We start from the raw sequence: 12,622 nt of genomic DNA, 5'->3' as shown, positions 1-12,622 counted from the left end.
AATTACTAGCTAGCTAATGTTTATGCATATGGAGATATGGCTGGATACCTAACTGGTACAAGGTAGATTTCATAAAAGGCTGTTTTGTTCAGTCTTCATCACTGAAATACAGAAGACTTCCATGAAGCTGAATTCAACTATAGCAATATGCCTGTGTTCCAGCTACCCCTTTCTTCAACAAATGCATTCTGTTCAGATAACTTCTTAGGTTCTGTTGATAAAACTAGTCTACACAGATCGTAATTCAAATACAAATCTTCCAACCTCCATCAGTGGGTCATGCAATCACTTTTCTAGACATTTCCTTTTTAGTTGCAAAATTAATAGATTTTTCTCTTGGCATTCAAAAAAGGAGATTATTTGGTAAAACTTGATACTTTGCTAATTGGCTTTTCCATTTCCTTAAAGACATGAGTTTTAGCTCATCTTTGAGAGGAAGAAATAATTACCTCAAACTGGTAAAGGAAGACTATTCCTTTCCATGATGATGTTTCAGTCTACAGTTTTTTATACAAGAAACTAACAATAATTACATTTGTGCTTGGAAAGAATGAAATCTGAAATTTCAGGGGTTTCAGTCTCAAGGGTAATGCCCTGTACTAACACACATTTCAATGGGCATAAAGGTTGGTTTCAAAAAGGCCCGTTTTCTAAAACTGTTGTTTTTAAAAGAAGTTAACTTTAAATTTAAACTTTCCTGTAATCTAATTTATTCTGCAAACAGGGAAGACAGAGAGAAAGAAGAAGCTGCTATCACAAAATCTCTTGCTATAATTTTTCATTTTGATTCCTCGCTTCTCCCCTCTCCCAGATCACACAAGTTGACAAAGTAAAAGGAGAAGATGATTTTTTACAAAAAGAGCTCCGGAATTCATGCTATTTCCACTGATATCACAAGTCACTAAATTAGCAAACAGAAACATGCAATTGCATTCTGTTCATTTATCTAAAACATATAGAAAATGTTTGTTTAAAATCTCTGAATTTCTCCTTCAGTGGCAATTACAAGGTGATAATTATGAGGTTCAGATAAAGCAAATCTCATTTCAGTAGCTTCCTCCTTCTCTCACTCCCTTGGAAAAACAATTAATTTTATTTGCTGTCTGTATTGGGTAAAAATTCTTCACTTCTGAATCTGTAAAGGACTAGTTTGTAAATCATTTTTTGTTTCCTTCCCATTTTTACATCTGTCCATAAGTCCTTATAAACACTCAAAAAAATCCTCAAGACAAAAAATAAGGAAATATATAAATAAAATCAGTTTTGCCACAATGCCCGGTTTGGAATTTACCTGGGAGTGGATGCAAAACATCCAAAGAATTTTTGAAAGATATAAGTCACTGGGACCTTTTCACGCAAGAGATCTCAGCACATGGGTTGAGTAATGGTTTTAGTTGCTTGCAAATCTCTAAAATTTATGGTGAAAAATTACTGGAATCCTGGTTGTTTAGTTTTGAGATCTCTTGGTACAGCCATTCTTATGTAAGTGACATTATTAACAGCATTTCCCCTTTGACAGTGACAAATAGCAAACTTCAGGGAACATAAGAACAGAATAAGAACGGAGTGATATTCTCCAGAGTCATCTCCCAACCTCCAGTGATTTGCAGTTCAGGAAGTAGCTGAGCCAAAAGTGTTTTGTTGTTTTCAAAATCAATCATGATGGATTTTTTTTCTGAGTAATTTATCTAGCAAAAAAAATACTAGAAAAAGATCCTTACTAAAGGATCAAAATGGTTTTCAAATTTATTTTGCGTTGCTGAGTATGCATAGTGCTATTACACAAACAAGTTAGAGACACAGTAGACATCTTTTCACATAAAAAAAATATTACCTGTAAACATTATTATTCAGAAATTATAAATAATTCAAATTACAGACCTAAGTACTGCCTCACAGCCAGTGGCATTTTGTGTTTTCAACTGAAGTTGAAATAAGTATTCCCATTTCAGTGACAAAGTATGGTAATTTCACTACTAGAGAATGGTATATATTAGTAGAGGTGGCCTTTGACAACACTACAAGCAAACCTTAAACCAGTTGAATCTGAATGAAATCTTGAATTCAAATCCATAAGGTCTTTTTTAAAAGTTGCCTGAAATTTAAAGCTTTAACGTATGTCTATTCAGCATATCAACTTTTACAGCACTAGCATCTCTAGGTTTAAAAAAATAACTCCCTCCCTTATTTTCTTTTGACTATTGAATTGCTTAAAAAAGAAAAAGAAAAGTCCCAGAAAAACTTGGGAAAATCATTTTGTCCTGACAGAAAAACAAAGGCAGTGCGGCCTGGAAGTAGAAGCTGATGCAACTCACATCTCCAGTTAATGTGTTAGCCATAAAAATGATGAAAACACAGAAATGTCCACTGCTTTTAGTAAAACTGTGTTGTTGTGAAGGTAAAAAGAAATTTTTTTTAACTTCTGCTATTTCAAAAAAAAAAGTAATTTATGAGCAAAACCATAAAGCTGAGAACAGGAAACTTTATTTGTTTAAGATCAAAAGTAATCCTTAGTTCAGATTCATGTTCTGGGAACTGCATTCAGATTTTGAATTAAGGGTCACTGGAAGAAAATAATTATGCTACAGCAAAAGCAGAATTGCATGTTTGTTCACAGAGAAGTTACCTACCCACCAGACTACAGCATTTTGCAGCCTCTTCAGCCTGCTGTCCCTTTCTGACTCTAGAGATTCCTTCATTGGTTTTTGCAGCGCTTTAGCAAAAAACCACTGTTTCGACACACGTTGATATGTATTTGAATTTTTGATAGACTAAATGGCATAAAAATGTAATTTCTTATGTCATCCTACTGCTTAAAAAAACCCAAGGTCAACTCAACCTTTCTCATAAATATTACGATCGAAATAATTTCAGTGAATCAACTTTTGAGCAATACCTGACTCTAAATACAGGCCACAGGGTCAGACTACAGCTCCTGGCCTTGCAGATGGGCTTTTGTGAGTCAGAACTAGGAAGCATAGGAGATTTCAGGTAAGGTACTTCTTCTAGTGTTCTATTTTTATCTCATTTAATACTCTGGATACTAAAAGTCATACTCCTTTTACATAGAGGAAACTTCACTATTAAGCTAGGGTTTATGAATTACATTTCAGCTGTCAGGCACAATCTTAAGTAGTAACCACATTTTTGGTTTGGTGTTTAAAGTCTTTATACATAGCTTTGGAGCTCAATTATCTTGTAGTATTTAACTCCATCTTCTCCCATAGAGAATTAAAAACTTCCTACACCCTAGTAAAAGAGGTTCAGATAGTTTCTGAATAGAAATCTCCTCCATACACGAAGCACATTGTACACTAGTGTGCACCTGTGATCCTGAGATTACAAGGATTCCAAAAAAGTGTTACTACAAGAATCACATCTCTTCTGATGTTTGACAGTCAACATTAACAATCTTACACATAATATGGAATGCCATGGATGTACGATGTACACTCTGAACAGTTGTACTGTGTTTGCACAGCAGGGTTTGGGTAGCAGGAGGGGCTACCGGGGTGACATTATGAGAAGCTGCTAGAAGCAGAGCCAATGCCAGCCAGCTCCAAGACAGACCCACCAAGGTTGAGCCATCAGTGATGGTGGTAACGCCTCTGGGACAATTCATTTGAGAAGGGAGAAAAAGTTGTTGTGCAACAGCAACAGCAACTGGAGAAGAGTAGTGGGAATATGAGAGAGAAACAATGCTGTGAACACCAGGTTCAGTGAAGAAAGAGGGGGACCAGGTGTTCCAGGCCCCTGCAGCTCGCTGTGAAGACCACAGTGAGGCAGGTGGTCCCCCTGAAGTCCATGAAGATCCACAGTGGACGGACAACTATGGAGCACAACACACTGGAGCAGGGGGATGCCCAAAGGAGGTTGTGACCCCATGGGAAGCCTGTGCTGGAGCAGGCTCCTGGCAAGACCTGTGTCCCCACGGAGAGAGGAGCCCACACACTGGAGCTGGTTTGCTGGCAGGACTTGTGACCTGTGGGGGTCACGCTACTGCAGTCAGTTCCTGAAGGACTGCATCCCATGCAAGGGACTCATGCTGGATCCACTGCAGCCCATGAGAAGGACACACACTGGAGAAGTTCATGGAGGACTATCTTTCATGGGAGTGACCTCACACTGGAGCAGGGGAAGAGTGTGAGGAGTCCTTCCCCTGAGGAGGAAGGAGTGGCAGTGACAATGGGTGAACTGACTGCAACCCCCATTCCCTGTCCCCCTGTGCTGCTGTGGGAAGAGGAGGTAGAGAACTCAGAAGTAAAGTTAAGCCCTGGAAGATGGGAGGAGTGGGGATAATGTGTTTTAAGGTTCAGGTTTTTTACTGACTAGACTGGTAACAAATTCAAATAATTTCCTCAAGTTGAATCTGTTTTGCCTGTGACAGTAATCGGTGAGTGATCTGTCCTTGTCCTTTTTTAGCACCCACAAGCTTTTGGTTATATTTTCTCTCACCAGTCCAACTGAGGAAGCAAGTGATAGAGCAGCTTTCGTGGGCACTTGGCATTCAGTCAGGGGCAAAGCAAAACTCTGTATAAGTTAACATGCTCTGAACACTTACACAGAAACAAAGACTTTACAGATGCACTTTTTTTTTTCAAAAGCCTAAAAACAGAATTAATTTGATAGAGGTTGCTAGTATGTTTTAAAATTTAGATGAAGACAGCAGCTTTCTTGGTTATGTCAAGTTGTCTTTAAGAAGGATACACAGAGTTTAAGACAATTGTATCATCTGGCACCACAGGTATGTGACTTCATTGAAACAGAGTCCAGGTAGGTATGAGAGGGTTTCTCTTTTCTTAATCAGTGTAGGTCCAAGTGGGCTGGCACTTCAGTCTACAAGTCTGAAGGGTGGCCTACAGCCTAAGGATTTGTTGTGCTACAAATGTAAGAGCATGTTTTTGAGTTTGGATATATTCTAAATAGAGTATGTGCAAAAGCTCATAAGCTAATGCAGGCACCTAAGCTAGAGACTCCCATATGAACGCTTTGTGGACCCAGCAGCTCTGATCCTCAAGTAGTATAGTGCATTAGTAAAATGCTGCAGCCAAGGCAATAATTTTCCTCTCATTCCTGAAGCTTTATTAACTCCAACACAATGCTGCAGACATGGTGATACTGCTCAAACAGTCACTTCAGGCATCTCTGCAACATGCTCACTGCACTCTCTATTCCATGTTGGACCTCTACAACAACACTGTAACACAGTCTTACAAAAGTCCACAAGCAGTTAGGCAAGCGCTGATTCTGGCTACTGAAGTCAAGCTGTTCCTCAGTCACTCCAAAGTATTGAGGAAAGGAGGATGAGGTTTGAACACCTCCTCTCAAATACTCTATGTAGTGTTCACTCATGTCAACTCAGACTGAGAACTGGATGGATTTTTTTGATCCTTATCTCTTTTCTACCCATTAACGAGATACTATTTAATAGTAAAGAGATAAATTCTTCACTTCTATTTCAAAGTGCAATTACTTTCCTAAGCAGTTTGTTATTAAAATGCATTTAATCCTGGACTTTGTGTAAATAAACTTACCTTACTACCCCCTGCCTTCATAGGAAGCAAAAGGAAAGAGTAATAACAATAAAATAAAAATTAGTATCTATGACAGTCGACTAAAACATTTACCAATCTTATACAATATTAACTTTAGCAGAACAGAAATTAAAATATATACAGCAACCATAACCTGGTTTTACTCTTTACGAAAAACTTTTCTCTGAAGTTTTAGGGCCCCAGACTTTTAATAATGCAATCAATGGAATTCTTTCATTAACTTTTATGCATTCTGAATCAGAACTTAATTACCTTACTACAGAATTAATTCTCTTTTAATATTTTATTTGAAACTGAAAACCACAACTCACTCAGCTTCCAGAAACAATTCTTGAAAGAAACACAAGAGGTTTACAATTTCATTTAAAAAAAAAAAATCTTTGATCATAGCTTTCATATCATGTACATTATTTCTTTTTGCTTTCCACATCAAATAATCTAATTAAAAAAGAGAAAGACCATTTCTCATTATAAATGCAAGACAGGGAACCACAGCATTATACACAGGCATCCCACTCCCTCCTTCAGCAACACAACTTAAAAACAAAATAAACACAAAAAAAGCCCACAATGTCAAATTGCATTTCTCAACAAGTGTATCACAGATGTGTCCAGCTTCACTGTGGAAAGAGGCATGAACATCATAACAGAACTCCTCACATTCCTGCAGGAAGTTTCCAATTTGCTATTTCACTATATCGTTACATCTAATTATACTGTGTTGTTTTCCTTACTTCCCTCTCTTTAATATTAGCATTCCTCAATTGCCATGTTAGGAATCCCTCTTTCCTTCTCCCTCACATATACTGTCCACATCTATTTTGCTGACAACAAACAACAACTTTCAGAGTCCCGCGCTTGGTTGCAGATTCTACAACAGTTAATGTTCTAGTGGTTATAAATTGTTTTTCTATTTCACATCTACTTTACCTTCGGGTCTTATTCTACTCTGCTCCCCACCCATTCATTTCTAAAGCATACAATAGTGAACCAAGCAATACAACTGACACTGCAAAGCAAGCAATTTCATTTTCCAAGACTCATTAACAGAAAATGCAGAACCACTGCAGACAGAAGGTACAAGTTATGTGGAGATAGAAGCAGTGCAAGGAGCAATTAGAGCTGAATTTGTCAGAGTATTTTGTGGGCCGAACCAAGAAAGAGAGCTGTGTTTCATGAAAAAGATTGTACAGGCTAATGCCTATGATGCCATCACTAGATACCACTTAGTATTTAAGTTTCAAAAGGAACATATTCTTAAACACCAGCAAATAAATCAATTATCTCAAGAAACTCCCAAAACATAAAAATATACATACACCATTTGTAATCTTTTGTGTTCTCTGAAAAATATATACAGCCTAGTCCTTAGGTAAGAATTTTCTTTTTCTTTTCTCCAAAGAAATGTTCAGACTCTTCTTATACGTATCCTTTTAAGTTAAGAATTATATACTTCAATATAATTTTGTTTTACTATCATTATCTTTTCAGACTGATTTCTTAGCTAGAATTGTAATTTAGTAATTACCTTTCATCTAAGGTTGGCTCCTTTTGTTGCAGATGAGGCTTAATTCCAAACATTGGTCTAATGTTTGTTGATAAGGCTTTGATGGTGTAATTAATTTCATTTTCCCTTGTTACATCGCTGTCATAACCTAAGAAAACCAGAGTGAACAGTATCAAACCAAACTAAGGTACCAGAAAAAAAAGCTAAATCATAATTTGTGCAGATTTCAACAATGTATTGGATTACAAAAACAATTACAGCATCTATTATTAGTAACATAAATACACAACAGAAAGAAAGCAGCTAGGAATCATGAACATTGTTAATAAAAGGCATTCTAAGAAAAAAACCTCCCTACAATATCTTTGTGGAAAAAATAATTAAAGAGTTCAAAGCTATCCCATTTCTGCTTGGTTGGCCTTAACTAGGATCACTAACAAAGGACCTCACTACCTGACACCTGCTCTTAAGATCTGTAAGATTTGGCACCTGGTTGTTCTCAGTTCCAGGGTCCATCTATTACGATGGAATCTATAGGTCTGCACAGGGTTCCTACACAATGCTTAGGGATAGTCAGGCATATCAAGGTGATGTTTACTATGGTAAACATGATGAAAAAGCTAAATAGTGACAGGGTTGTTACTCACCCACCATTACTGATTTTTTTAAGATAGAGACTTCTAGTGCCAACACTGTGAATAGTTCCTAACTCTAACTGAAATTAATAGGACATGACCAAGAGAAACTTTTGTGGATAAAGATATCAGTGCCTTTTCTTGTAAAGCTTCACGGACCTCTCTCTTCTAGAGTACTTTCGAACACATAGCTTAAGAGGGTTCTGTGTAAAGTACCAGAGCCTAAGGAAGGTTATAGGGCTAAGATGTGCTAACAGGTCACAGACAGAAGCTGAACAAATCCTCTGAAAATTGCAATTTTTGACTTAGAAAGTTAAAGCTGGCGAGTCCTCCTGTAGGTAATTAAATTACTTTGTGGATGTATTCTTCAATAATTTTAAGAAGAAAGACAGTGAATAAAAACTCTTCTCCAATTAATGTTTACTATGTCTCTGATATTTAAAGTGTTTCTTTGGTCATTTAGCAGATTTTAGTGAAAACTGAAGATAATTTATTACGTAGAACTATTTAAAGAGTAGCAGTGATAGTTTAAAAGTGCTTGAAGACTGAGGAATTGACATGGAGGAAAAACTGCGCTTAGAAGAAGAGAAAACAAGTTTGGAGGCTTATGAACCCTTGGAAGTATAACATGAAAAGGAAAACACTAAGTATGGCAAAACCATCATAAATTGATACTACAAAATGTAAGTAATACTTTATAACTATTGGGTTTATGACCTTGCAATAGATTGTTCCATTTATCAACATCAGTCTACCTCAGTCTACTATGCTTCCATGTTATGGAAAAAGATGCTATAACATCAAGACAACTGTGATCTCACATTACACAGACTCTAATACAATTCCTTTAGAATTGGTGCCTAAATCTAAACTGTGATGATTCTATTTTTATAGACATTGACACAAATTTTTTTCTTTTAAAGACTCTATTTATATACTCTAACTCAAAGCAGCAGTAAGTCAAACATTTCACGATCATTTTCTTGTCAGCAATTTAACAGTCCTTTCCCCAAAAAGAAATTTTATTTAACATTTTTGAAGTCTCTTCACTACTTACAATCAAAACAATCTATAAAACGATTATTTCCAAATTAGCAGTTTTCCATTAATAAAATAAAGTCTTCTTGAAATACCATAATCCAGCTAGTTCCATAAATTATTACCCACCTCCATCTTCTTCAGAATCTAGATCAGACTCTTCACTGTCACACTGCCTGCTATCCCGATGTCCTTCCATCTCATAAGTCCACAGCATTAAAGAGGTGTCTGCTCCTCCAACAGTGACCAGTAAACTGTCATCGTAGGTCCAACGGACATTTGTTACATGGGTACTGTGAGCAACATACCTCTTAAATTTTCCAAACTTTCCCTTAGAAGGGAAAAAGAAAGGCAAGAATCAAATTTAACCAGTCTGCTAGACAAAACTGAAATGAGTTGCTGGTGCACAATGACATGTCTTAACTTCTTTACAAGTTCATGCTTCAGCTGTTTTTCATTTCATATGATTGTATCACATGATTTGCCAAGTCCTTCTCCTATAGCAACTTCATGAAATTGTTAACCATATCTCCATATCAAGCATGCAAGAATTAGTTTATAAACAGATTCCAGCAATTAACACTGCATCACTTTTCCTAAGAGAGACAATAATCTAACTGATTTAGAATAAAATTCACATAGAATATTTTGAGTCAGTATTTGTGCATTGTTGCCATCCTTATCATGGCAACATTTCAAAATTGAAGATGTATTTACTAATAAATAAACAGGAAAACTAGAAAGGTTCTGGAAGAGTAGTAAAAATATAATGTGCTTCTGTAATGGCTTTTCTATGATGCATGGTTAAATAATATAAAGCTCTTAATCTTAGAAAAAAATTACTGACATTGAACAGAATGAAGGTCCTTAAATTCATGAGTGAAATGTGAGCAAGAGATGTTCACTGTTTTCCAAAGCATTCCCATTACTACAGTTTTCCTGTGCATTTGCCACTGTCAGCAGCAAGAGACTGCATGAGATGGCTCTATAGTTTCACCTGGAATGGTTATTCTTACCACCTGCAAGTTTAATGCACTGCAAACTGCAATGTAATACTGAATGCCTTCTTTGATCATAGGGAGAAGAATATAAAAGCACTATTTTTCTGAGTGATTTCACTGTTTTGAAAGGGCAGATTCATTAATTAATGTTCACCATAAACAGCTGAAAATTACTTACTTTAGCAGGGTATCGGAACAGTTTCACAAACCCAAAATCATCTCCTGTGGCTAATACTTTACTATCACTAGTGAGGCATGAAGCTGTTACATCTGTGACTTCACCAATTATTGGCCAAATTCCTTCACAGCAAGAGCCCAAAACGCTTGTCCATGATGCCCAGCCAATCTTTTCTACCTGCAAAAACAACCCACTTGAGATAGAGTATGCATCTTCCCAGGCATTTTTCTTCCATATCTGATTTCAAGTAAAAGTTCTTGCACTGAAAGATACATCATGTCTGAAAGATACGATGTTTTAACATATTAATCACTTATTTTCTTATTATTCAGCATTTCATTTGAGATCTGTAATTTTACCTCTATTAACTTTAAGTTCCAAAACCTAAAGAAATATTTTAAAAATTTTTACCTTACCTACCCTTCCAGGCTAAAGAAAAAAAATTATATATTCTAATACTGCCTTTCAATCTCATGGAAAATATTGTTTGAAAATTATCCATTTTTGCTCTCTGCCCTATGACAAGGCTCTGTCTCTGAGAAAACAAAACATTATAGCTACAATATACTACCCTTGCCTATATGTAGTATGCGTACTATATTGCATTGTTATGTAAAGAGAGACATGATGTTTTCCACAGCAGGGTTAGGGCAAACTAATCTGCAATTTTCAAAGGTGTTTAAGCAAAATGTGATATCACCTATGCATTTTATCGGTCTCGTTACATTATCTAATTGAACAGGCTAAAAAAATGAATAAAGGTGAGCAAATGCTGAAACAGAAGTTTTTTCAACAGATCAGTTAAAAATTATAGTTTTATACATCATTCCCTCTTATGTATGTTTCATACCCTCTTATGGCTGTTTCATAACTCTAATTTACAAACAAGTTACCTCCAAAGTAGGAATTGTCTGTTTTTTCCCACGAGGGGCTTCAAAAAACAACTGCTCTTTAGCACCAGTGTTGACCTGCAAGAGTTTCCCTATAAAACATATTACATATTGTATGTTAACATTAAATAGAAGATTCCATTTTACAGAAGGAAAAAAAAGGTTATTTTGAGATCTTTGTTGCTAACAGCACTACATAAATTATTTTGGAAAAAGTTGCATACATAAATAATGGATCTGGAAGTATGGTCTTCTAAAGAGATCTAAGTCTTTTGATCCCTTAAATTCACAACCCTTTTTCCTCTCTTTGAAAAATGTAATCATGCATCACTTTTCTCTCCTTTTTACGGTTGTCCCATCAGATAGTAGACAAAATGTACTGGGTCTAATTCAAAGCTTGTCTATGATAACTGGTTGATGATGCATGTGCCCTTGGGATGGTAAAGCACATATGGTGCCTGGCCAATGGCTACTTCCAAGCAGGTGATTCCTGCTTGCCTTAATACTACCTCATTTCTGAGGGAAATTTTCACCAATGTCCTCTTCCTCCTTTCAAAATTCTCTGAGAAAGTTAATTCTTAACACTCTTTCAAATTAAATCAGACTGTTTCAAAAGTCATTATATAGAGGAATAAGAACAGGAACTAATAGATTCACAATTGCACAGCCTTGGTTTTGAATGCAACAGGACTAAATCTAGCAATTAAATTAATCATCTATTAATACCCAGGAAGACTGGAAAACCAGTCTTTCTGCTATATTTAATAAAAAGGATACATATTCCTGACCTACAGACACAACCACGTTATGCAGTATATCATTAAAGAAGTAAAACCATAGAATCATAGAATGTTTTGGGTTGGAAGGGACCCTAGAGATGATCTAGTTCCATCCCCACCACCACTACACCAGGTTGCTCAGAGCCCAATCCAGCCTGGCCTTGACCACCTTCAGAGATGGGGCATCTGCAAGGTCTCTGGGCAGCCGGTTCTAGTGTCTCACCACTTACAGTAAGGAATTTCTTCCTGATATCTAATCTAAACCTACCCTCCTTCAGCTTAAGGCCATTCCTCCTTGTTCTATTACTAGATGCCCTTGTGAAGTCAAACAATAAACAGGAAAGATTTAAAAAGAAATCCAAACAAACTAAACTACAGAGACAAACTAATTTACTTCAAATTGCACAACTCCTAAATATACAAGTAGTAGTAAAAATCATGGGTTTAATATTTATTCAGATACTGTGGACCTATTCATAAACTGAAGAAACAAATCTGTCAGTGATACCACAAATTCATATTGTATATGTACTGTATTTAGTTTATAATGTAACCAGTCTCACAGTACATTTTTACAATGAATGCTACTTACCTCTTATGTCCCAGTCCATGTGCGTGATATAGCTGGAGGCTCCCTTGCAGATTCCTACCCGTTTACTACTCATTACATTGTAAATATCTACAAAGTTGTCACAGGATGCCACAGCTAAGTACTTTCCAGCCCCTAAAACAACATCAGTACAAACACAAAACATTTTCAAAAATTGTATTGCTCTGTATATTAAACACAAGTACATTTTAAAATTTGGCTATATGCAACCCAGAATTCTTTGAAATTGGCTTGCTAATTTATACATATTTCTCAACAAACTGATGTCCATATCACGTAATCAAAATTAGGATGAAATATACAACTATTATATCATTATATTTTCAAATAATAAAAACCATTTGATGTAATTTTAAACATTTATTGCATTCAGAGAGTGGCAAGGCTTAGGGAACCAGAATATAGTGGTACATGAGAATTGGTATCAGT

General features: G+C 36.1%; 1 protein-coding gene across 4 annotated transcripts in view; it reads right to left on the bottom strand.

Moving 5' to 3' along the window:
- The window catches only part of EML5 (EMAP like 5), a 112,868-nt gene that overhangs the window by 32,292 nt on the left and 67,954 nt on the right, over window positions 1-12,622 (bottom strand). For 2 of the 4 annotated variants that reach the window (XM_027637921.1, XM_027637922.1), the window contains exons 23-28: window positions 12,176-12,307; window positions 10,808-10,896; window positions 9,915-10,091; window positions 8,865-9,066; window positions 7,084-7,210; window positions 5,535-5,549 (exon numbers count right to left, since the gene is read on the bottom strand). In XM_027637921.1, coding sequence (XP_027493722.1) covers window positions 5,535-5,549; window positions 7,084-7,210; window positions 8,865-9,066; window positions 9,915-10,091; window positions 10,808-10,896; window positions 12,176-12,307 — 742 coding nt within the window. The remainder of the gene's footprint in view (window positions 1-5,534; window positions 5,550-7,083; window positions 7,211-8,864; window positions 9,067-9,914; window positions 10,092-10,807; window positions 10,897-12,175; window positions 12,308-12,622) is intronic. The other 2 variants (XM_027637923.1, XM_027637924.1) reach the window with 1 other exon arrangement.

The sequence above is a fragment of the Corapipo altera genome, unplaced genomic scaffold (assembly GCF_003945725.1).
Source record: "Corapipo altera isolate COAL_440 unplaced genomic scaffold, ASM394572v1 23, whole genome shotgun sequence".
In the NCBI taxonomy this organism is placed as follows: Eukaryota; Metazoa; Chordata; class Aves; order Passeriformes; family Pipridae; genus Corapipo; species Corapipo altera.
The sequence above is the reverse complement of the archived record's forward strand: the minus strand, read 5'-3'. Positions and strand labels throughout refer to the sequence as shown.